Source organism: Vitis riparia, chromosome 14, assembly GCF_004353265.1.
Source record: "Vitis riparia cultivar Riparia Gloire de Montpellier isolate 1030 chromosome 14, EGFV_Vit.rip_1.0, whole genome shotgun sequence".
NCBI lineage: Eukaryota > Viridiplantae > Streptophyta > Magnoliopsida > Vitales > Vitaceae > Vitis > Vitis riparia.
Window position 1 is genome coordinate 19,041,851 of NC_048444.1, and position 26,497 is coordinate 19,068,347.

General features: G+C 39.4%; 1 protein-coding gene across 1 annotated transcript; it reads left to right on the forward strand.

Moving 5' to 3' along the window:
* LOC117930245 (serine/threonine-protein phosphatase PP1-like) lies at positions 1-25,806 on the forward strand. The gene is given in 5 exon segments (XM_034850802.1): positions 1-476; positions 10,695-10,916; positions 10,919-11,253; positions 11,580-11,846; positions 25,323-25,806. Coding segments are annotated over 5 exon segments (1,023 nt in total). The 5' UTR covers positions 1-301; the 3' UTR covers positions 25,347-25,806.
* Positions 25,807-26,497: the final 691 nt, after the last annotated feature.

A 26,497-nucleotide genomic window follows, 5' to 3' on the forward strand; every position in this document is an offset into this window, starting at 1 on the left:
GGGAACCCGAAGACACACTCAGTCTCTCTCTAGGTCAGGGCGCTTCTCTTTCTCTCTCCTCCAAAGAGCCAGTGTCCGCTTTTTCCCACACTCATAGCGACGAATGCTTCAAACCTTCTCAAAACGACACCCTCCTAATCACAAAACGACCAGGCCCAAAATTGCTCATCTCCAAGGCACGTAGCTTTCTCACTTCTTTCTCTCTCTGTCTCCTCTCTCTCCCGTACTCCATTTCTTTTACAGCTTCGAGAGAGAGGTTGACTTTGGTGGCGTTGGCGGCGGCGGTGGTGGTGATCGTGAAATGGACCCTTCAGTTCTCGACGACATAATCAATCGGCTTCGCGAAGTTCGTCTTCGACCCGGGAAGCAGGTGCAGTTATCGGAGTCAGAGATCCGGCAACTCTGTGTAGTTTCTAGGGAGATTTTCTTAAAACAGCCCAATTTGTTGGAGCTATGTGCACCCATCAAGATTTGCGGTACTTTTGTGAAACCCAATTTTTTTTTCTTTATATGTCTTTTTTTTTCTTTCCTTTTGGGTGAAGTTGAGTCATGAGTAGGGATTAAATTGCTTAGTTTCGAATGTAGGGTACTGAATTTATAGACTCATGCCGGGTTCTTGGTGAATTTGTATTCTGGGTATGGATTAAATTTGCTTAGTTTGCAACATAAGTTGCTGATTTTGTGTGCCCATAATGGGTTTTTTGGTGAATTGTGTTCTGAGTGTGAATTAAATTTGCTTAATTTGGTTATGATGTATTAATTTTATGAACCAATGTGTGTGGTTTTTGGGCATGGATTAAATTGCTTATGTTGTGACATTCTATGTTTGTTTTCTGAATTAGTAGGAAAAGTAGTACAGTGGGTTATACCTCATTTTTTTTTTCTTTCTATTTTTCTTTAATTTTATTTTTGTTTTCACGAATTTGTGTCTTGGTTTGGGTTGAATGACATAATTTGGATTGTCCTTTGTTGATTTTACGAACTCACAACTGGTGTTTCATTTATTCTTTTTTATGGGTGCATGGCAGTAGGTTAAGTTTGCTTAATTTAGTACAGTGTGTTTAAATTTTGAACCATTATTTGCCTCTTTTTTTTGGGTGAAATTTTGCTTTGGGTTTTGGCTGAATTTTGATTGAATTGCTGATCTTGAAATTAAGTGTTTTAAACTTTTGAGCTTTGTTGGTTTTGTTCATGAAGTCTATACGATAGCTGTGGATTGAATTGCTTTTGTGTAATTAGGTATTTTAATTTTATGGCTCATGTTCAATTGCTTTGATTTGTGATGAAATTTGTGCTGACTTTGGAAAATTTGTGTTGGGTATGGAGACAGTTTGTATCATAGAAATGAGAGCACCATTATGTTAAAACTATGTTCCATAATGTAAAAACTATGTTGCAGCAAATTAATGCATTAGATTGATTCTGTTAGATTAGCTAAGGCGCCGGCGAGACGAACGCGAAGCTTCACGGTGGAATCCAAGACTTTCGAGCTTGCCCTGGAGGTTAAGAAAGGGAAAAGCCAGATTCGCATCGTGGAGAAGAAGCGGGGGGTAGCGTCATGGGTTCGATTAGGGCTGGAAAGCTTAGGGCTCTTTAAGGAGGGATTAAATCATTGTATACGAGACGAGAAAGAAGGGAGATGGGAAAAGGAGTGGAAAGATAGAGGCAAACTGTTTACATTGGTTCGGGGTTTCAACAGAGCGGGTGGCTTCCTAAGGTTGGGGGTTGTGGATCTGGATCGAAAATGGTATTGCATCTTCTTACCGAGAGGAAGGAGAGATAAAAGAGGATGGACGGCTATGGCGGAGATGGTACGTCAAATGGAAGAGATAGTTGGTAGAAGGACAGATTTGCAGGAGGTAAGGACTATCGGAAAATTTACCCTGGCGAAATCATATGTAGAAGCAGTCACAAGATCAAATCGGGATGGCTTCAACTCAGTCAAGATGAAGGTCTCTAAGGAGGAGATTGCGGGCAATCTACAGAAGCTGGAGCATTGCCTTGTCGCGAGTTGGTCCAACAAAAGGGAAGAAGACGATCTGGAGAGGTTGGGAAGTCTCTGGGCAGTCTTGGGGCCTAAAAGGCAAGCTAGGGCTGGCCAAGCTGGAACGAGGTAAGGCTCTGTTGGAGTTTGAAGATCTAAGTGAGGCACACCGAGTGGTCTCCTCGGGGAGCAGACTGATGGGAGGAGTCCATTTAGGGTTGGATCCATGGAATCCAAAGATGGGATGTCGGGCAGAGGAGGAGATGGAACAGGAAGCTTGGGTTAAAATCTTCGGCCTTCCAATTTCGCTTTGGAGCTCGGGGGTTTTGAAGAAAATAGGGGAGGAATGTGGGGGATTTGTAGACATTGACGAGCGCACAAGGACGATGGGGGAGATTCAATGGGCTAGAATATTGGTCAAAATAAGAGGAGATTTTAGACCAAGTATGTTAGAAATTGAGGTAGAGGAAGAGGTATACACTGTGGCATTGTGGTGGGAGATTAGGCCGATGGTGAGAAGGTTATCTTCTGCGTCGGACAATAGAAGGAGAACTGAGGTCAGGGGTGAGTCGCAATCACGCGCGGGGAAGCGCGTGGGGAAGGAATTGGTAGTCGCATGAAACGAGGAACTGCACCTGCCAGATGATGGGAGTGTTTTGCAGGAGAATGGGCCGGGTCTAGGGCCCAGGACCCTGATCCATGGTCCGGCAATCTGGGATGGGGTCTGTTCAGATGGTAGAGTGGCTGGGTCGTTTGCATGTGAACCAAGTATGGGCCTTAATGAATTGCAGAAAGAGGGTGGGCTATCCAAAATAGACGGGCCTTTGGGCCGAAAGTTAAAAAACAAATCAAAGGTGGCTAGTGATTCAGAGGCAGGCCCAAGTAATTGGGCTGCTGATCTGGGCTGCTATCATGAAGTTGAGGTGGAAGGCCTGGTAAGGGAGGGCCCAACTATTCCACTAGAGAAGGATGGTCTTCTGGGCTGTTTTAGATCCAGAAAAGGACCCATTTCAGAGGATCCTTTGACGAGCTGGATGCCAGAGGAGCCTAGAAGGGGACAGAGGGATGAGGGCTTGTCAAAGACTGATCGAGAGTTGGAAGAGGAAGCTAAAAGGTATGTCCCGTTTTCCCATTCTAAAGGACAACGGGTTATGGGAGCTACTCTTCTTCTCTTTTCTAATTTTGATCGGGCTCCGGAGGGGAGTCTTTCGATCGCCCAGGGGGAATTGTGGAGGAATTAAGGGGGGACGTGTCAACTTGGTTAACAGTTTATGAGGGGAACGTGGAGAATGAAAATGAATCCTGGAAGTTGGGAGAGGACAACAAAACCAGAGATAAGATTAGGGGTAAGGAGGAGAACACTGGTGTCTCTGGTTCTCAAGATACCGAAAATGAGAAAGAGGATTTATGGGAGGAATGTAGTCTAGCAAAATTTAGTCAATTTTTGGGATTTTCTACGGAGGGGCTGGAAAAGGAGATATTGAATTTTCTGATTATAATCAGAAAGAGGCGGGAAAAGATTCACAGCAAAGAACTTTTGGAAAAGTCCAAGTTTGAAAGGGAGCTAAAGAGGCTGGAATGTTCTGTCAATTACGAGGGGGGGATTAAGCAGAAAGGTCCTTCTCAGGGCAAAGGGAATCAGTTGATAGTTGCTCAATGAAGCTGAAGATTATAAGCTGGAATGTGAGGGGAGCTAATGACAGCTCTAAGAGGAAAATTATTAAGAACTATATAAGGAAACAGAGGGTGGATTAATGTGTATCAGGAAACCAAGATTCAGGTGATGTCGGAGGGTATTGTGAGAAGTTTGGGTTTGGGGAGATTCTTAGACTGGAGAGCTCTAAATGCGGAAGGGGTTGCGGGTGGCATTCTGATATGGTGGGACAAGCGGGTTTTGGATATCCTGGATTGGGAGGAGGGTCAGTTTTCTTTGTCTTGTAGATTCAAGACCATAGAAAATGGGGCTACTTGGGTTTTTACGGGAGTATATGGTCCCTTTACCAAAGTGGAAAAGGGAGGGTATGTGGGAAGAACTTGGGCAATAAGAGGCCTTTGGGATGATCCCTGGTGTCTCGGTGGGGATTTTAATATCACTCTGTTTCAGCAAGAAAGGAGCAGCCAAAGAAGAATCAGCTCAGCCATGCGGAGATTTGCAGAGACTGTGGATGATCTTGAGCTGGTGGACCTGCCCCTTCAGGGGGGAGAGTTCACTTGGAATGGGGGGCTCAATAATCACGCGTGGGCGAGACTAGATAGATTTCTAGTTTCCCCCAGCTGGTTAGATCAGTTTAGTGGAGTCACTCAGGGCAGGTTGTCTCGGCCAATTTCTGATCATTTTCCAATTGTGTTAGAGGGGGGTGGAATAAGAAGAGGTCCAACCCCGTTTAGATTCGAAAATATGTGGCTGAAGGTTGAGGGGTTTAATGATATTGTTAGAACCTGGTGGCAGGAAATTGATATCAGGGGCAGCGCTAGCTATAGACTGGCTGTTAAAATGAAAGAAATAAAAAAGAAGTTGAAAGTGTGGAACAAAGAGGTGTTTGGGAGGCTGAAAACTAATAAAGCCTCAGCCTTACAACAAGTAGATTTTTGGGATCGGGTGGAAAGTGAGAGAATCTTGACTGTGGAGGAAGCTGAGTTAAAAAAGGAAGCTAAAGATTCCTTTAAAAAATGGGTCCTGTTGGAGGAAGCACATTGGAGACAGCATTCAAGGGAGATTTGGTTAAGGGAGGGGGATAGAAATACGGGGTTCTTCCATAGAATGGCTAGTGCTCATCGAAGAAACAACGCTACGGACAAAATTAAGGTTAATGGGGAGTGGCTAGTAGAGGAGCAAGAGGTGAGAGAAGGAGTGGTGAATTCGTTTCAGCAGTTGCTCACTGAAGATATGGGCTGGCAGGCGGATATTGGTAGAGTTCAGGTGGGTTGCATCAGCTAGCAAGAAGCAGAGAGTCTGGAAATCCCATTTGCAGAGATTGAGATTCACTCGGCGCTGATGGAGATGAATGGGGACAAAGCCCCAGGCCCGGATGGTTTTACTGTAGCCTTTTGGCAAAATGCTTGGGATTTTGCAAAGAGGAGATCATGGAGATGTTTAAAGAATTTCATGAGCATAACTCCTTTGTTAGGAGCCTCAATAACACTTTCCTGGTGTTAATACCTAAGAAAAGCGGGGCTGAGGATCTTGGAGACTTTAGGCCTATCAGCCTGTTGGGGGGGCTCTATAAACTTTTGGCTAAAGTCTTAGCTAATAGGCTCAAAAAAGTGATTGGCAAGGTGGTCTCTACTGCTCAGAATGCCTTTGTAATGGGAAGACAAATTTTGGATGCGTCCTTAATTGCTAATGAGGTGATAGATTCGTGGCAGAAGAGAAGAGAAAAGGGCCTTATTTGCAAATTGGATATAGAAAAAGCTTATGACTGTATCAATTGGAATTTCTTAATGAAAGTCCTTCAAAAAATGGGCTTTGGGACCAAGTGGGTGGGATGGATGTGGAGCTGCGTGTCCTCTGCCAAATTCTCTATTCTTGTCAATGGAGTGCCAGCTGGGTTCTTCCCTAGCACTAGAGGGCTTCGCCAAGGGGATCCTCTATCTCCTTACCTCTTTGTTATGGGAATGGAAGTTCTGGACGTCCTTATCCGCAGAGCGGTGGAGGGGGGATTTCTTTCAGGATGCAACATTCGGGGTGGTAGTAGAACCTCCTTGAATATTTCCCACCTATTCTCTGCTGATGACACGATTGTGTTTTGTGAGGCAAACAAAGAGCAAGTTTCTCACCTAAGCTGGATACTTTTTTGGTTTGAAGCGGCTTCGGGTCTTCGAATCAATCTAGCCAAAAGCGAAATTATTCCAGTTGGAGAAGTGGAGGAAATTCTTGAGTTGGCAGCTGAGTTAGGGTGCAGGGTGGGGTCTTTGCCCTCTCATTATTTGGGCCTTCCCCTAGGGGTTCCCTCTAGGGCTTCTTCTATGTGGGATGGAGTGGAAGAGAGGGTCAGGAGGAGACTTGCGCTGTGGAAAAGACAGTACATCTCCAAAGGGGGGAGGATCACTCTCATAAAAGTACCTTGGCTAGCATGCCAATTTACCAAATGTCTATTTTCCGAATGCCGAAGTCTGTTGCTAAGAGAGTGGAGAAAACCCAAAGAGATTTCCTATGGGGGGGAGGAAACATGGAGGGAAAAGTTCACTTGGTTAATTGGGATGCGGTCTGTACAGAAAAACACAAGGGAGGGCTAGGAATAAGGATTTGGAGGTTTGCTTGTGAAAAGGATAATCTTTGGAAACAAGTGATCATTTCGAAATATGGGCAAGAGGTTTATGGTTGGAGGTCAAAGAGGGCTATTGGGGCGGTTGGAGTAGGGGTCTGGAAGGAGATTATGAAAGAAGCGGATTGGTGCTGGGAAAACTTGGCTTTTATAGTTGGAAAGGGCTCCAAAATCAAATTTTGGAAAGATAGTTGGTGCACTGACACTCCGTTGTCCCAATGCTTCAATCATCTTTTTGTCCTTGCTGTGAATAGGGATGCTACGATTAAGGAGATGTGGGATCAGGATTCGGGCCAAGGAGATTGGAATCTTGTCTTTGTGAGGGACTTCAATGATTGGGAGTTGGATATGGTTGGGGAGTTGCTTCAGACTTTGAGGGGTCATAGGCCCTCCATGGAGGATGATTCAGTTATGTGGAGACAGGGAAGAAAGGGTTTGTTCAGAGTCAAAGAAGCTTACAAGCTGCTAGACAAGCCTAATGCCACAATATTCCCCACAAGGAGAATATGGGTGGATAGGGTGCCAACTAAAGTATGCTTTTTTGCTTGGGAGGCTACGTGGGGGAAGGTGCTTACTCTGGATAGACTACAGATAAGAGGGGTGCAACTCCCAAACTGTTGTTTTTTGTGTGGTTGTGCAGAAGAGAATGTAAATCATATTCTTTTACACTGTATAGTGACTAGAGCCCTATGGGACATTATTTTTGGGTTGATAGATGTTAAGTGGGTCCTCCCAGAAACTGTAAAGGAGACTCTTATCTCTTGGAGGGGCTCATTTGTAGGGAAGAAAGGAAAAAGATTTGGAAATCCATTCCGTTATGTATTTTTTGGACGGTTTGGAAGGAGAGGAATAGGTTAGCCTTTAGGGGGGGTGAGTTGAATATTCAGAATTAAGAATTCTTTTGTCTGTAATTTGTGGAATTGGGCCAAAGTGTATTTAGGTGAGGAGTCTTTCTCCCTTATAGGCTTTTTGGAGTGGATAGCTTCCACTTAAGGGGAGGTAGTTCTCTTTGGTCCTTTTTCTCTTTTGAGGCTTTTGCTGTTTGTATACTCCCTATATGCTCTGTGGCGATTAGCCTTTTCTAATGCATATCCTGTTTACTTATCAAAAAAAAAAAAAAAATAATGTTTTATGATGATCTTTATGGACATACTTCCACTGTTAGGAATGGTAACACTCTAGTCAAGTTGATGCAGTACAGAAAGTAAAATAGTAGGAGACAATAATTGAAAGGACCTTAGGAATCACTCCTAGAAACCTTAGGCTTCACAAAATGTATTCTTTGCATCACACAAACAAAAAAAAAAATTGGCTGCTGAAAATTCATTCGTTCATTGATTCCTTCCAAAATACTAATCAACTACCATATAAGACTTTTCTAGGGACTTATAACTCCTTGGAACTAGACACAGTAATTGCAACTTGAAAATGACAAACTTGGACTGATTACTGACCACATTAAAGACTGTTGGAAAATGACAATAATAATGACTGAAAATGGTAACTTATAACCATTGACTAAGCCCATAACTTAATTTCTGAAAGTACTTTCTAGGCTGAACCCATATTGACTTATATAAGATCCCAACTAAGCCCATTATCATCCAGAGAGTGCCAAATTAAAGCTTGGGCCTTAGAGCCCACTCCTTTGCGCCTCTAATAAACTTTTAAAGGTGGCTGCCACTTGTCTCTATCACAAGTAGTTCTAGTAATGCCCTTGGAAAGCCGTTTCATAAGTTTTCTCTGATTTTTCCAATTGTACTTATTTTTTTGTTAGTGATGGTACAAAGTTTCATTTTTGGGAATACTTGTGGTGAAGGGACTAGCCACTTTACCCTCAATTTCCTAACCTTTTCAGAACTATGGGAGTTAGAGGTTTTCATCCATTCTGGATGATTCTTCTTCCTGTTTGGATTGGAACTTCAATTTTCATTGCAACCTCATTGATCAAGAAATTAGCAAGCCTGACCTTCTCATGTCTTTTCTTATCCTTGTATATTTATTGCTTTCAATCCCAGATGAGAGTTTGGTAATCAACTTCCTTAGACTTATTTTCTATGAAGTCTTTCTTTTAGCTCTTTCTAATTCTTCAATTTTGGACCCTTCTTTTCATGCCATCTTCATTTGGAAATCCAAAGTCCCTTTTAAGGTTAAGGCTTTTTCATGACTGGTGGCTAATAAGGAAGTAAGCACCAATGATTTGCTACAATCGGGAGGCTTTTCAAGGATTTCAACTTGGATCATTGTGTTATGTGCCTAAAGAGTAATAATCCTTTGACTTTGCTGGGATAGATTAGGCTACTCCTAAGGGTGTGACAAATATGTTACTTATATCTTCTAGAGGATTTGAGGATACTCCTGAAGTAACTTTGGCGTATGGCTTGCCTTACCTTGTTTATGAATAACTTAGAGGGAGAGGAATGCCATAATTTTTTACAATAAATTGAGGACCTTAGAATCTGTTTGGGATTTGATACATTTTTACTATTCCTCCTGGGTTTCTTCCTCTATATCTTTTGAGGGTGCTTCTTGAACATTCTATAGGTTAATTAGAACATGGTTTGCAAGCCAAAGAGGGTAGGCTGTAAGATACTTTCAGTGTATGCTTCACTGCTAGTGGCTTTGATTAACTTAAACTTCAATGGGTGTGCTCTAGGCAACCCAAGCTAGTTGGGAATTGGAAATGTAATTAGGTATCACCATGGTACAATGTTGAGATCCTTCTCAAAACAACTAGGAGAGGAATGTGGCAAGATCTTAGCTCTTTTGGAGGGTTATTACAGGCTAGGGCATTGAATCTTTCCAATTTATTGGTGGAGGGAGATTCTGCCATGGTGATTTCATGAGTGACTAAGTCAAAGAGAGGTCTTTGGAAGCACAATGTGTGGCTCCATCAAATCTTAGACCTAGTTAGCAGCTTGGATTCCTTCTCTTGGTCCCTTTGATTGATCGGCTAAACATGGAGTCAACCAGCTGGTTTCTTTTGTAAGGGATTTTTTATCCCTTTAAATTGTATATTGTCGCTATATTTTACGTGCTCTTGTTTCGTCTTTGATTTACAGAACGTTCTGCTTCTGTTAGGTATTTCCTCTTCTTTTAATCATCTTTTATATTTTTGCAAGGATTTCCCATCTTTTGTTTGTATGTGATATTCATATCAAGAATGGTTTGCTTCTAATAATAATAATAATAATAATAATAATAAAAGACATATCTTGGAGTGGCCTGCTGGCACCTAGCATATTTCCTCGTTATCTTGGAGTGCCCTACTAGCTTATTTCCCCATCCCATTGGGAAGACATAGCTTAGAGTGCTCCACTGCATATTTTCTTCTTTTCCATATTGGAACACTTCTCTCCTTTGGTCTATTGAGATTGGATGGATTTTCAGCAACCTCACTGGAGATTTCACTAACATTTTCTTGTTGCCTTTTAAATGGGGTTAGGTTAGTAGAGAAAAGGTTAGTTTTATCTTGGTTACTTTTAGATATGTGAGATTGTGAGAGACTTTCCTGAGCTGCCTGTTGTATGGAGATCCCTGCAGACATGGAAATGACTCAAATTCAGGCTGTAGCGGAAATAGGATACACTATATCCTAAGTCCTAAACAGACATGGAAATGACTCAAGTTATATGTCAACTTGGCATGAAGTAGAATGTTATTAGAGAAAAGTAACTTTATTAACAAAAAAAAAAAAAAACTGTTAAGAGATATTTTATTTTCAAATTTGACTTTTTCTTATATGGAAGAGATTTTATTTATTTATTAATTTGTTGGAATCAGCAGACATCTGATTGTCCCAATTACTTGGATTGGTGGTTCTTTTGGAACATCAGTGTAATCCTGGTGGTCCATATGTGCAGAAGGGGATCTTTAACAAACTGGGTCTGGAGCTTTGTTGGAAATTGAAGCATGTCCATGAGTTTCTTCTTCTTGTTGGTAATTTGTTGGCTTTGTGGCTTCACCCACTCCTGATAGGGGTTTTGTAGTGATTTTTTATATGCCTTGGCAGTCCAGCAACGTTCTATAAGTGAACATGGAAAAATCTTTTTTGCTTGCCAAGTGTGTAATTGCTATTGCAGGATCATATTTTTCCAATTTGGTATTGCTTGTGAAAAGTTAGAAAATTTGTTGTGACTTGTGATACTTAAGATTGGCAAGTACATCAGTTTTCTGCTTAACTAGCTAATGCTTCAGCTTGGAATTTCTACATATTTTGTGCTGGTTGCATGATATAGCTCTGAAGTTTTTTGTTTTGAACTTCTCATTTCCCTATGTGTGTTCCAATGGATGCACATCTGCTCCTCCCAGTTGACAAGTGATGACAGCATTAAACTGACCTGTGGAATACATGGTTCTTTCATCATATGATCTGACATTGGTGTTAATGGAAAAAAAAGACAACTTTGGCAATGTATTTGACATATTTTCTTTTTGACACCCAGGTGATATACATGGTCAATATTCGGATCTTTTAAGGCTTTTCGACTATGGTGGATTCCCTCCTCAAGCCAATTACTTATTTTTGGGGGATTACGTAGATCGCGGCAAGCAAGGCCTAGAGACTATATGTCTTCTCCTTGCATATAAAATAAGATATCCTGAAAACTTCTTCCTCTTGAGAGGAAACCATGAATGTGCATCTATAAACCGTATATACGGATTTTATGAGAGTGTAAGAGAAGATTTAATGTCAGGTTGTGGAAGATCTTCACTGATTGTTTTAATTGTCTGCCAGTGGCAGCCCGGATTGATGATAAAATTCTCTGCATGCATGGGGGACTTTCCCCTGATTTGCATAATTTGGATCAGATTAGAAATTTACAACGCCCAACTGATGTACCAGACACCGGATTGCTCTGTGATCTTCTCTGGTCAGATCCCAGTAACGATATTCGAGATTGGGGAATGAATGACAGGGGAGTTTCTTATACATTCGGCCCTGACAAAGTGACAGAGTTTCTTGAGAAGCATGATCTGGACCTTGTTTGTCGTGCTCATCAGGTATCAAACTTGATTGTCAGTAGTTGTTTATTTCATACCTATATTATAAGCAGTTGAGTTCATATCATCTACTCTACTACTTGTAGGATTGTAGAGAATATACTGATTGGAGCCAAAACATGTCTGTCATTGGTATTCCCAATATTTAATAGTAAAGATTTCCTTTAAGAAGATTCATTTCTTCACTTACAAGTTATAACCATGTTCTTGGCATTGGCTTATTCTACATAAGATTTGACTGTAATGGATGTGAGGAGCTTATTACTTATCACTCATTAGGACTTCAATTTTCATAGAGGTTTTTCTAAGATAAAATTAATTTGCAGGTTGTAGAGGATGGTTATGAATTCTTTGCAAACCGGCAACTTGTAACCATATTTTCGGCGCCTAATTATTGTGGGGAGTTTGATAATGCTGGTGCCATGATGAGTGTGGACGACACTCTAATGTGCTCTTTCCAAATATTAAAACCTGCAGTTAAGAAGTTAAATTTCAGCTTTGGAAGCACTACTACCACTAAGCCTGGAAATTCTCCAGAAGTCTTTGGGAGCACAACTACAACTAAGCCAGGAAACACTCCAACTGGAGTCAAGGTAAACACAACCTTTTGGTTAAAAGACATCAGCTGATTCTCATTGTGGGCATGATGAGAAACTATTTGATAATTTTCTGATTCTTTAGCCTTGTTACCACTTTGACTGTTTGTGATTGTCATTGGCTTGCAGGATGTTAAGTAATAGGTATGTATGTTGTCTATGCTGTTAATAAATTTACTATTGTACTGCTGAATTGACATTTCCATTAGTAGAATCACATAAACAAACTTGAGATGTTTTAAGGTTTTGTGTGACTAGCACAAATGATTACCATTGCACCCTGTGCCCATTGCCCACCCTAAAACCGATTCTACAAATACCCTCCACAAAGGCATTTTGGGACTCGAAATCACTTTCCCCATCACCTTCTTAATTCTATTGGCCAACACCTTAGCCAACAACTTGGATGAGTCCTCTTCAAATGCAGTTTTAGTGCTTTCTTCAAAATTTCAGTCTTCATGGACTGGATTGGTGAGAATTGACTTGGACTACATTGCAACTCAATCTTTTCATGGAAATGCCAATTTTTCATATTTTGATTTGATCAAATCCAAACATAACTTATTTTTGGTGAGTGTTACTTCAATATTTAGGAATAAATCTAATGTTAAAAATAAGTCATTGATGTGAAGTTTTAGGAATTTCAAGCCCACAAAGCAATTAAAAGAAAGAAAAAGAAAAGATGAGAAATGGTATTAAGCCCATCTATTCATCAAGGATTATATTTGATTGGGACTTGGAAACGATATTTCAAAGAGAAGTCTTTTTTTAGTGTGTTAAGGTGAATGTCTAACACTGTCCCTACATGTTGGGTTATGAGCCTATTGGTTATGCCTTGAGGCATTGTCCTTGAGCCTAGCCTTAGCCCCAGGGGCCTTTGAAAACTATTTCTTAATCTACGCCAGTATCCTTATTTATTTATTTATTTATTTTATCATAAACAAAATATATATTGATAATAGTAAAGTTCAAGAGAAGGATGAAAGGTCCTTCCCACAAAATACCAGTATCATTATGAAGATGGAAGCTCATACTAATTGTCTTAATGCTGATTCTTTGAATGTAGCTTCAAACCTACAGGATTTGATTCCCTTTTCCCAATCCCTCGTTCTTCAAGGATTTATTCAAGTGGTTTTGCAGTTTGTTATTATGCTCATATCAAGGCACACTTTTTAAGGATGTCGTTACCTTCTTAGCTCTATTTCTATTTCTTGGATTTATTTAAGTGATTTTTCTGTTTGTTTAAAATTTAATATTTACAGAGTAGTGTATTTTCCTTCTTATTGTACCATTATATAATTTTTCTTAACTGCATTGAACTCAAGAAATGAAATTGGTATCTTTTGTTATTTTTGATTCCATAAAATGAGTTTGTAATGTCGATAAATATTGTTAATTTTTTGTTGTTTTCTGGCTAATAACTTAGCATAGGGATAGCCATGTGTTTTTGAGCTCTCTAGCTTCTTTTTTTTTTTTGATAGGAAATGACAAAGGAATATATTGATAAAAAGGATGTACAAGAGAAGGATGAGGAATCCTCTCACCAAAGAAAAACAAAACTACAAGAAATCAAATACAAGAAAATACAAAGTAAAAACAAGCAAACTCTCTAGGTTAGGCCAACCCATTGGGATTACACACCGCTAATCAATCAAGTTGTAACACGTTAAGGGGAATCCCCTTAAAAACCTTAGAACAAAAAGCCCAAAGAGAAGCAAGGAAATGAATAGAATCTCAAAGGTTCTCTGAATTCCTTGCTTTATCCTAAAAAATCCTTGCATCTCTTTCTCGCCACACCACCCAAATTAAAGCGATGCACGCAATTTGCCATAAAACAATCCCTCTCTTAGAAATCCAAAACTGTTAAAATTGGTAGATAGCATGTCAAAGATGCTCCTTGGGATAACCCAATCCGTCTTTGCTAACTGAAATAATCTGTGCCACAACTCCGTTGTCAAAGAGCAATGGAGAAAAAGATGATCTACTGTTTCTCCATGTTTTATGCACAACTTACAAATGTCGGGACTAAGTGTTTTGTAAGGTCTTCTCAACTGTAGCAAGTTATTAGTATTTACCTTCTTGTGTACCACTAACCAAACAAAGGACTCGACTTTGAAAGAGACTTGAGAATTCGAGACGAACTTAGTAGGGAAAACTAGAGGCAAACCAGAAAATTGGGATAAGGCAAGAAAGAAAGATTTGACTGTAAAAAATCCTGAAGGAGATAAAGACCAGGATCTCATATCTGGAACCGAAGGTGATAAATGTAGACGATCAAGAGACCGCATGAGGCATTCTAAATCTTCTATATCAGAATCAGAAAGGTTACGACGAAAGTTAAAGTTCCAAGAGAAGGGGCGAGTAGAGCCGAGAATTGAAGAAATAAGAGTATTTTTATCCGTGACTACTCTAAGTAGTCTTGGATATTAGACCCTCAAAGGTTGGTCCCCCCACCAGAAGTCTTCCTAGAATTGAATTCTTTCCCCATCTCCTACCACAAACCAAGTAAACTTGGAAAACTCTTGGGAGTTTTGTGCAATAGCCTTCCAAGGACAACGATGTGACCATCTGACTATAGTGTTGGCATCCCAACCATTGGAATGTGATCCATAAATGCTTAAAATGACTTGATGCCACAGAACTAAACCCTCCCTAGGATATCTCCACAACCATTTCCCTAAGAGAGCGAAATTCCTTATAGAAATCTTTCCAAATCCCAATCCCCCTTTTGCCTTCAGATTACACACTACATCTTAGCTAACCAGATGATCTCTTTTGCCTTCCCCAACCCCTGACCATAAAAAATCTCTTTGCAATCTCTCAATTTTTGCTGCCACTGAGGCGGGAATCTTAAACAAGGATAGGAAGTGACAGGGCATATGGGTGAGACAAGATTGAATGAGAATTATCCTGCCTCCAAAAGATAAATATGCCTTTTGCCACTCATCTAATCTTCTCGAGATCCTCTCAATCACAGGATCCCAAAAGCCACAAGCCTTGAGAGATGATTCTGTTCAAGATTAATGTCATAAATATTACTTTTGTCAAGGTTAACCTTCAACCCAGAAATATGCCCAAACACTAGCAAAACACTCTTGAGGCTCAGCATATCCTCTTCTCGAGTGCTAGAAAAAAAAATGGTATCATCTGCAAATTGTAAATGGGACACCCTTGTTCTGTTCCTACCCACCCTGAAACCCTCCAAGGCATTTCTTTCCTCTGCTCTCAATAACATCCTGCTCAATACATCTACAACTAAAGTGAACAAAAAAGGGGATAAAGGGTTTCCTTGTCTTAAACCTCTAGATGCCTTAACCCACCCTTTAGCGTTTCCATTCACTAGAACTGCAAAAGATACCAAGGACAAACAGCCTCTCATCCATTTCCTCCATCTAGGACTAAACCCCTTCTTCTCCAACACATGATCTAAAAAATCCCAACTCACATGGTTATAAGCCTTTTCAAAGTCAATTTTGAAGACAACTCCTTCCTCCCTTGATCGTCTTTTCTCATCCACTATCTCATTGACTATGAGAACTGCATCCAAAATCCGTCTCCCTTGAACAAAAGCTCCTTGAGTAGAATGGATAGTTTCATGAAGTACCCCTCTTAGACGCCCTGCTAACACTTTGGCTATTATCTTGTAAAGACTAGTGATCAAGCTAATAGGTCTATAGTATGAGATTTTCTTTGACATGTTTTTTTTGGGTAACAAAACTATGAAGGAAACATTAGTACTTTGATTGATAATTCCGCTCCTGTGAAACTCTGCAAATACTCTCACTAGATCCTCCTTGATCACATCCCAACAATCTTGAAACACTGTAATGATAAAGCCATCAGGCCCCGGTGCCTTATCCATATCCAACTGAAAAATGGCCTTAGAAATCTCTTTTTCAGTAAAAGGGGATTCCAACCTAGACGCACTCTCTCCAGATATAGGGGACCAATTTAAGCCTTTAACTCTCCAAGACTCTTCAGAAGGGCTCGCGTAGAGCTTTTCAAAAGACCTTAAGATCTCCTCTTTGATGCTCTTTGAATTATTCAACACTAGGCCTCTTTCATTCTCCAACACCTTGATATATTTCCTATTTCGCTTGCCATTAGCCACTTTATGAAAAAAATTTGAGTTACAATCCCCTTCCTTAACCCATTTCACCTTAGCTTTTTGTCTCCAATGTATTTCTTCCCTCAAAATCAACTCCTCTAACTCCCCTTTTCTTAAAGCTCTCTAGACTAAAAGTTTAGGGGAGAGACCCCCTTCTTGCTCCATGGTATCAAAGTTAGTTAAATCAAACAGGATACTTTTTTTTTCCTTTTCATTTAGCTCTCCAAAAGAAGCCTTATTCCACTCTTTCAATTTGGCCTTAACGAATTGTAATTTCCTCATGAATTTGTGACCTTCCCACCCATTTCCTTGAAGTTCTCTCCACCAACTTCCAAAGCGCTCCTTAAAATTAGGATGTTGCAACCACATATTCTCAAACCTAAACGGTGTTGGGCCCCACTTGGATGGATTGGTTTCCAAGACTATCGACCAATGATCCGATGTCCATCTAGGAAGAACTTCTTGAAGACTTTGAGCAAATAATTGTTCCCACTCATTAGAGTAAAGAAAACGATCTAATCTCTTGCATACGGGATACTCTTGCATGTTTGACCAAGTGAATGGTGCGCTCCTTAAAGGTGAATCTATCAATTCACATTCTCTTATAAAATTATCATAGTCCTTCATGCTTGGGGTTAAACTAGAACCTCTCAATTTTTCTAAACTTCTCCTTGTGACATTGAAATCGCCACCCACACACCAACACAGGGAAGAAAGTCCAAAAATGTTTGACAGCTCCACCCAAAAATCCTTTCTAAGTACTGTGTTGTTTGGCCCATAAACTACGGATAACCATAACGGTTCGCATCCATCCAATGTGAACTTGATTGAGACCGAAAATGAACCTATTACCACCTCCTCGCTATGCAGTTTTTTAGAGTCCCAAATAATCAAAATTCCTAGTTTTTATGGGTGATAGTTTGGCACATGCCTGCTATTAGCTAGATGAAATCTCATTTAGCTATTCAAATGGTTCTGGATTTATTTGTGAAACTACTTTATTATTCCAAATAACTTACTGTTGTCTTTTTTATAAATTCAAACATGTAAGGAAACTTCCCCCACCAAAATTTCATTCTTGAACTTTTCAGAATATTGATTGAGTATATTCTCTGGTTGCACTCCTGAACTCTTAATTTGCCATCATGGTTTTGTGAGCGGAAAATTGATCGGAAAAGGACTTTAATGTGGCTGATTGTGGATGTTCTTGTCTACATGGGTGTGTGCATAATATACATGTCTTTGCAATCCATAAGGAAAATAAATGATAAGGATGAAACAATGGGAGATAGAAGCCTTGACAATGTGACTAATCTGCAAGGGTTTTCTGCATTAGTGCTGTTAAAGAACAAGGAATGAGTGAAGTAATGTGCCTCTCCCTTTTTTTTTAATTAATTAGAAAATAATAAACTAAAACACCCCTATAATAATCCTGAGACTCAAAATACAATAATATACACTCAAATAATCTTTTACACTCCCCCTCAAGCTGGAGTAAAGAAATATTCAATTCTAGGCTTGGAACAGATATATAAAAACAGATTTTTGGAAAATGACCTTGGTAAATATGTCTCCAAGTTGGTCTTCTCTTCTAACATAAGAAGTGATCACATAACTTATCATCATTATTTTCCAAATGAAATGACAATCCGCCTCAATATGTTTAGTGTGCTCATGAAACATAAGATTACTTGCAATACTTTTAGTGACTTGATTATCACAAAACATAATCGTAGGCTTCTTAGTTTCAACATGTAATTCCTTGATAAGGTTTTTTATTCACATGAGCTTACAAGCAGCATGGGCCATAGCATGATACTCTACCTCACCCTTAGTGCTATATTTGGCCACAACATTTTGCTTCTTGCTTTTCCATGTTATCATATACCCTTCCACAAAAGTACAATACCAATACCCACTAGTAGATCGCTTGTTAGATTTAGAACCAACCTACTCAACAGATGAATAATTGAAAATGTTAAGTTTAGTGCTCTTCTTATATAAAATACCCATTCAAACTATCCCTTTTAGATATCTAAGAATGCAACTAAAGGCATCCCAGTGCACTTCTTGAGGACTCTCCTTATATTGACTGATAACCTATAACAAAGGTAATATTAGGATAAGTCATAGTCTAATACTTGAGTTTTCCAATGAGACATCTATTCTTCTTGTATCAACATAATCTACACAAGCTACCTTGTCACATTAGGATTCATAGGTGTTTTATAGGTTTAGATCATAACATACTAGTCTTAATAAATCTTACATATATTTTCTTTTGAGACAAAAGCAATAAGAGCAACTTCAATGGCCAAGAAATATCTAAGCAACCCCAGGTTTTTAGTTTAAAATGTATTATTCAACTGTGTTTTTAACTCTTCAATCACACTCAAAGTATTGCCATACATGAGTATACCATTAACATGAATAATTAGAACCAATGTACTTAATTGTATTCTTCACAAATATTAGATGATCTTAATGGTATCTAGAAAAGCCAAGAGAGACTAGTACTCTACAAAGCTTATCTAAAGATGCCCAAGGGGAGTGTTTCAGCCCATATATGACTTTCTTCAACTTACACACCTTTCTTAACTCCACTTGAGCAACAAGCCTAGGTGGTTGTGTTCAAAGTAATTAGAATGTGGTTGTGGTTGTTTGTTGTTTCTTTTTGCCTTTTAGATATATACTTCTTGTATTCTAGGTGTGCGCCCCTTTTTTGTTAGGCACTTTTAATATAATCTCATTTGGCCATCAAAAGGAAAAAAAAAATGATTTCTTGTATATCATTGTATAAAAATGCAATTTTGACATTAAGTTAGGATAAATGCCAATCAAAATGAATAACCAACGAAATTAACAAGCCTAGCCACCAGTGAAAAAGTTTCAAATTAGTTGTGCTTTTAACCTTTCAATAGCATCATTTACATGGTGTTTAATGGCAAAAATTCACCTGCAACCAACAATTTTTTTCCCCTTTTTTAAAGTAGTTAAATCCCATGTGCCACAATTACATGAAGTAGTCATCTCCCCTTTTTATAGCAACTTTCCAACCATGATGAGAGAAAGGCCCCTGATAAGTCTTAAGAATGGCAATAGTCGATAAAGACAAAATAAAAGATTGAGAAAAGACAAGAAAAATGGGCAAAATCAAGGTCTGGGATGGAGTGGGTTCAGCTTAGTAGTATTTGTGATATGTTGGTGATTTCCTCAAGTGTTTTGGGAATTCTATTAGAGGTAAGACCCTTTGGAGGATCGCATGTCTCTCTCTGTTGTGGATTGTTTGGAGAGAGAGAAATGCTAGGGTTTTTGAGGACATTTGAAAGACACCAGAGATGATGTGGGATCAACTTCATTTTTATGTTTCTTTCTGAGTGTAATCCAGCTTGGATGGCTTCCGTTATGTACACCCTAGGGTTGGGTTTATAGGGTCAAGATTCTTTTACTTGTATAGGCCTTTTGTTTCTTTTGTATAGCCCTCCTTGGTTTAGTGGAGGTTTACTTTGTTATTTCGATCAAGCGGCCTTTTGTACCTCTTGTATAACCTTCTTTGGTTAGTGGAGGTTTATTATTATTAAGTTCTTTTGATCAGACTTGTATTTCATGGGGAGGATTTCTCATCCTTCTCATGTTTCTTTTCTCTATTAATACATCTATTTTGTTTCTGATAAAAAAAGAAAAAAAAGAAAGAGTATACTGACTAGCAGTTCTATTACCTGTTCAAAGAGCAATGGCGAGGAGATGGATCAAATTAAGTCAAAGGATTAGTTATAGGAGATAAACCTCTGTTATAATGGTGGGTTGCTCCACTAGCGGAGTAATCTCAATTGTGGCCACTTTCCTTCTTGTATAGGCTTCAAAAGTTTCTTAGACACGTGAACAGTGGGAGCTGATGACACAACCAATTTAGGTATAGGAATAATGAAAAGAGGAGGATCTGAAGGTGAAAACAAGAGTTGTGTATCAGGAGTCAACCCTCTTAACAGAAAAACCAAGGGACACTAAAAAAATTGTTGCATCTGCACTAATTAAGTATCTACCTAAAGTGGGATCAAAACATTTGTATCCTTTTTTGAGTTTGGAATACCCAAGGAAGATGCACTTTGTGGTCCAAAGAGAAAGCGTATTTGAACTTGTAGCCACATAATGCATAAAGCAACACATGCAAATATTCATGAAGAAAAGGAAGGAAAAGAAACAAAAACCAAAAACCAAAAACCAAAAACCAAATAAATAAATAAAACAAAAAACAAAGAAAGATATAGATATAAAATAGCAAAATGGGGATTGATTATTAAGGGCATTGGATGGGAGAGGATTAATGAGAAAACAAGCAGTAAGGACAACATTGCCCCAAAATCTTTTTGGAACTTGCATATGAAAAACCAGTAAAAGGGCAACTTTCAAAAGGTGTCTATTTCTTCTCTTTGCCGCTCCATTTTGCTTTGGAGTGTCATAGCAAGATGTCTGATAAATAATCCCATTATTCTCACAAAAATTGGAAACAGAAAAATATAAGACTTCCAAAGGATTATCAAAACAAAATGTTTTAATAGGCATGCCAAACTGAGTTTTTATTTCATGAAACAGGGACTGAACTACAAAACCAAGTTCTGATATATCTTTAAAGAAAAATAACTAAATGACTCTTGAATAATTATTAACAAAACTTAGGGGATCCTTAAATCTTAAAACATTAGGAGCATGACATGGACCCTAAATGTCTGAATGAACAAGATGAAAGAGGACTAAAACTCCTCTTGTTGATTCTAGCATGAAAAGTAGACCTATGATGTTTGCCTAACTCATAGGTATGACACTGCAACTAGGATTTTGATATAACTGGAAATCTCATAAGTTAAAGAATGTTAAGTGGAGTGTGATCCAATCAATACAATCATTGGGTGGAAGAAATAGAAGTATGTAGAGCAATTGGAGCAAGAGGTGGGCCAATACGGTGATAAACTTCATTAGCTTTACGCCCTCCACCAATTGCCTTCTTCGTGGAGAGATCCTGAAGTACAGAATAGGAAGGGAAGAATTTTACAGAACAACTAGGAGACTTGGTTAATTTGCTTACAGATAAAAGATTCATAGGAAAGTTAGAGACATGTGATATAGGGGACAATGAGAAGTTACGGGCAGGACAGTCAGTTCCTTCTTGCAGCACTTAGGATTTAGAACCATTAGTCAGGATAACAGATGAATGCATGGAAAAATTAGAGAGGTCAAAAAAACCAAAAGATTTACTTGTAATGTGAGAAGAGGCTCTCAAATTTATAATCCAAGGAGAATGGAAGGTAGCAGAAAATAAAGCAATTGTTGCACCTCAGTGAGCCAAATTAGCAGTCTGTGTGAACCTAGACAAGTATACTCTTCTTGTGTAAGCGTGATAGGAGTATAACATTACTAAAGGAGGAAACCATGGGCTCGAAAGAGTTCTCCACTTTGTCACAAACCACCTGACTTTGCCTAAACAGTTTGACCAAACTTAAATCTGACATTTCTCTGACATATGAATAATTTTACCATAGTGGTCATGATATCTATATCTTCAACATGTACCATGTCCTCCCTCTAGATCTCAGCCTCTAACTTGCTTTGTAGATTCACCTTTCTCATGACTAGTTGAAGTAACAATAGCTGCAACTTCTTTGTTTTCCATAGAAGAATACTCCACAAAAGAATCTAGATTAACATGTTGAAGGCAAGAGTAGACACTACTCAGGATAGGTAACTGTTAACGAAAGAGGGTATTAATCTTAGCACAAGAATACCTTAGACATAGACTAGAGAGAAACTTTACTACTCTGAATTCTTCTTGTTGCTTTTGTAACAGTCAATATCATTAATGATAGGATGATAGTGATACACATTGAGTTTCTCTCACATACCTTGTTTGACCATAATATTCACTAATAAAATCTGTGTGCTAGAATAAATACTTGCATATCTTAAATCCTTGAAATATTTTTATCTTACGAGCACCTTTCCCATAATATTTCCTAAATTCATTTGGCAGTGTCAAAGAGCATACCAATAACATTGATACTAGGTTTCATGCTATTCTATAATCAGGTCATGATTATTGATTTCTCCCTATGCCATCATGCTATTCCATAATCAGGTCATGATCATTGATTTCTCCTTATGCCATTGTTCATGTCTATTGGATCACTAGGAGGAGGATCATCAGAAAAAATTTATTGCCTTTTGATGGGTAAATAGGAGAATATATTAAAGAGCGCTAGCAAAAGACACAACTAAGTACACACAAATTATACAAAAAAGACCTAAATGTTAGCAAGAGAAAAGGGTAGAGCAAAAACAAACCACCCAATAGCAGCCAACCCTAACACCTTAGAAACCTAGGTAAAATGTTGGATGGATAAGAAGCCATCTGAGAGCCCTTCTGTAACCAAAAACCAATAAACAAGTTGTGAGTGAAGACAACGACCCCATAGTGAAAGAACTCAAACCCTATTGCTCCCCACCCTTCCCCTAACTGAGAGGGGAGAACAATTGTAATTCACCGAGCATTCAAGCTTTCAGATTTCCCTCTCCAAACAAGTAGACGAAAATTTCCTACTTCCCCTTGAGACTTTAACCTCATGTCCTTTTCTTGATTCCATTTTCCTCAAAAGGGAATTAATTTCCTTTTCAAACCCCACCACTTGCAACCCCAAAAAACTACTGAACTTTGCAAACTTACTAGGAAGACTTGCAGAGCTAAGCTCCTCTCCCTGTGACAAGCAACAAGCCTCCAAGGCTTTGTTGACTTCAAGATCCTCATCCCTACCCACCAACAAGTAACCGAAGGACCTTTTTCTTCACTTCCAATAAGATCTAACAACCTTCCATCTTGGAGCAACATTCAGAGCGACTGAGAGCCAGAAGAAAGAGTCTCCAAGGGAGGCATCGCCTTTGCCTTACCTGTTGATCCATCAATGACAGCGGGAGGCCCAACCGGAGATGAAGAAGGAGTCGAAAGGGTGGGCCTACCTTCGAAGCCTATTGCTTTAGCCAAAAGGGCTTCATTCACCCCCAAAACCCACCTTGCCGACCCTTGCTCCGCTGCATTTAGGAGAAAATTGTTGAAGAGCTCTAATGAGGATGAAGTGTCACCAACGAAAGGTACCCTTAAAATGAAACTAATACTCAATGTTTCAAAAGACATGGGTTGGGTTTCAAGTGGCCTAGACTTATGAAGCCAATGCTGATTCCCTTTGCACAAACTTAAAGAGGGGGATTTGGGTCGGCCCAAGAAAGAAGGGGCCTCACCATCATTCGCGTTAATGAAAGCCCTCCAGCCCAGCGACCCACAAGGGGGCCCAAAAAAGGCCCCACCCAAATTATTGACCAACTTTGACTGCTACGATCCTCCAAAACTTGTACACTGCGACCGGGCACAACTCCCAAAGCCGGCTAGACAAATGCTCTGGCCTGCAAGTCTACCGCATCACGCCTCCCTTCTTTCCCCTCCACTCTCCTAGTTGTGCGCAAGCATCCCTCCTTGTTCTCCCTATCATTTGGCTTTTGTAATTCCTCTTAGAAACCGACATCCACAACTGTGGCGGAAATTCCCACAAGCGGACGACAAGGACAGCATCTCTTTCCACAACCAATAACCGAGTAGGCACCTTTCTTCCACTAGATTTAATGAGTAACTCGCCCATTTTAGGCGACACCTCTCCTCTGTCTCCATGTCCATCAGCATAAAACCTCCACAGGCATAACCCACCCTTTAAGGAACTCTTTTCCCCACAGATGCACTGGTAGACCCATCACCCTTACCCACACTACACTAATGCAAGCGCCTTCTCTGAAGCACCCAACCTCCGGCTCCCACCAGTCAAGCTACAAACTTCTTCCCTTAAGCAAGCTAGACGCCAAAATCGAAACTCTTTCGACCTTGGAAACAGATTCAAACTCAAATAAAATGAGATTGCCACCTAACAAAGACAACTTCAAACCCCCTTTCAAACGCCAAGATTGATGTGTGCAGAAATTCATCATGTCCAGAGCTGGCAATCGGTCTGAAGAACCATCCCACCTTCCCACCAGGCACTTCTTGAGGAACCCCAAATTACTTAAACCTCCCCTGACTCACTTTCTATCCACACATCATTGCCCAACTCCCTCTTATCTCTGTTCAGCACCTCTGCAAAGGAAGCAAACTTAGATAGGTTGTCGCCTCTCTTTTCCTCCCAACACCTGATCGGCTCCTTTGACTCCTCCAAAGGTCTAGATACAGGGACTACTCTAATGCTCCTAAGACTTGTAGCAAGAATCTTCCAACCCCCTTGGGGAGCCTTTCCTTTTGGGGGAACTAAAGAAAACCTTTTTTCCTCTACGCACACAGCTGGGCACTACAAAAACCTTTCAGTTTTGTTGCAGCACAACTCCAACTTGTGGCCCTTTCCCCCTTTATTCCACAACCTTCTGAAAGGCTCCCTAAACTTCCCTTCACAGCAATCTTCCACCCACTCAAGGAGCCAAGAAAGACCCCTCTCCCCAAATCTGATCCAAGAGGAAAAACCCCAACTCCTCTCAACAATCTTCCCCACTGACTTACCTTTAATGTACTCAAAAAAGATTTAAAAGGACTTCGATTCCACATCAAAACAACTTCCAACAAGAGACCCCTTCTTCAACCTTGCTTCTTCCATGGTCACATCGTTGCTTCTGCAACAAACTTTTTGAATTCAATACCATCAGAAAAAAATTGTAACATGTCCTTTGTTTTAAGATATATTTCACAACTTTAGACTATAGTGGATTATTGGATTCATTTAATTTTATCATAGCAAATGGATATCAATATTGTCTTGAGTTTGATTTCCGATAAGGAGACTATCATTAGAAGTCATTTAACCAAATGATAGATTGAAGTAACTTGAGTAACAAAATGAGCAAAGGGCAATGTCCAATTGAAATTAGTTTTGCAACTAGGAGTTAGGGTTTTGAACTTGCCTTCATACTATGTTGAACAATCAACTTTCGTAGAATCTTAAGTTGTTAGGATTTAGGTTCATAATGTATATCATTCTCTCTAACACCTTCTCTCATGTGTCCCCATACCCACATGAAGAGATAGACATGTTTGTGGACAAACAAATCATGGATAGTCTCTTTTGGCTTGCTCATGGACTCAATAAATTAAGGCAATAAAAATGCGGAGAGGTTAGAACTTTAAGAGTATAATTGAAAATAATACACTTTTCTCTCTCTTATGTCACAAGTTATAATTGGATTATATGCATGATATTACATTAATGTGTACCTATATAAATTGTATACATATATGCATCTATGACCTCGCCTATAGCATTCTTTGCTGACCTTTCTTTTCATTCTTGTAGTCCTTCCTCGGTGCAAAAGTATGAGAATTTGATTTTGGTGGGATACAGGAGCTGCCATTCAACAATTGGTTCGTGGACATTGCCAAACTAGCTGCAAAAGGGCACTCGAGGTCCATTTAATTACAGATAATTGATGGAAGTGTATAAATTATGAAAGGAAATATCAGAAAGCTAATGCAAAAGTTTTATTCTCCTTGATATAAAGTTGGGTTTGAAGAAAGAAGGCTGTAATCTCTTCGTTTCTTGTACACTAATGGTTGCTTAAGCTGTTTCTATGAACAATCGCAGTGTGCCTTTGATTCATCTTTGCTCCAAGACTATGAAGAAGGTCAAAAACATTATTGCCAATTCTTGTCAGTTCTGGGACGACAAAACCAAGTCGGTAGAGTTTACATTTTGTGGTTGTTTTTCTGGAAATCTTTCCGTAATTTAGACTATGGATGCCCAGATATAAAGCCTCTAACGACTTTTTCGAATTTTCTCATGAATCTGAGCTCCCTAATCCTTCAGTGCAGGAACTTTGGAGGAATTCTCAGGGCATTTCTGAATATATTATAGAAATTTAATGGTTTCCCTGTCATGATTAATCCGAGTTTCTGCTGAAATTTACAGTAGCGGCTGTTTTCATCAATTATTACAAAAAGTTTGAAAAATGATCACATCAAACTGATAATTAGCTGCTGCTATTACAACTGTGGCTTCCATGTTCTTCAATGGCTGAACTTTCCATGGTTTGGTCCTTTACATATGATAAAATATTAATCTTCATTTCCTTGGGGAGTCCAAATGCTAACCAAGTTGTGGTGAAAGTATTGATAAATGTTTGGTTGCTGGATGTTTGGCCCAAGATTTCCAAATTGAATGACCTCATTCACTGGCTTTTTTAAGAAAGACTAATTGTTTTTTAATCTTTGTCTTTTGTTTTCTCTTGCCACTTCAAGAATCAACCGAGTTCAATCTAACTTGATGCGCATTTGAGTGAGGCCCTGTTCTCAACCTAAGTTGTCCGATAAAACCCCAATTCTACCCATTTTTCTGAACTTGGATTGAAATTGGATTTCATTTTATTACGTTTATATATTCAAATTTGATCAGGTTGGTACAAATTGGTTGATTGTGCATATGATCAAAGTGGGTTGGATTGAAGTTAGAAACTTAATTAAATTTAGATCTAT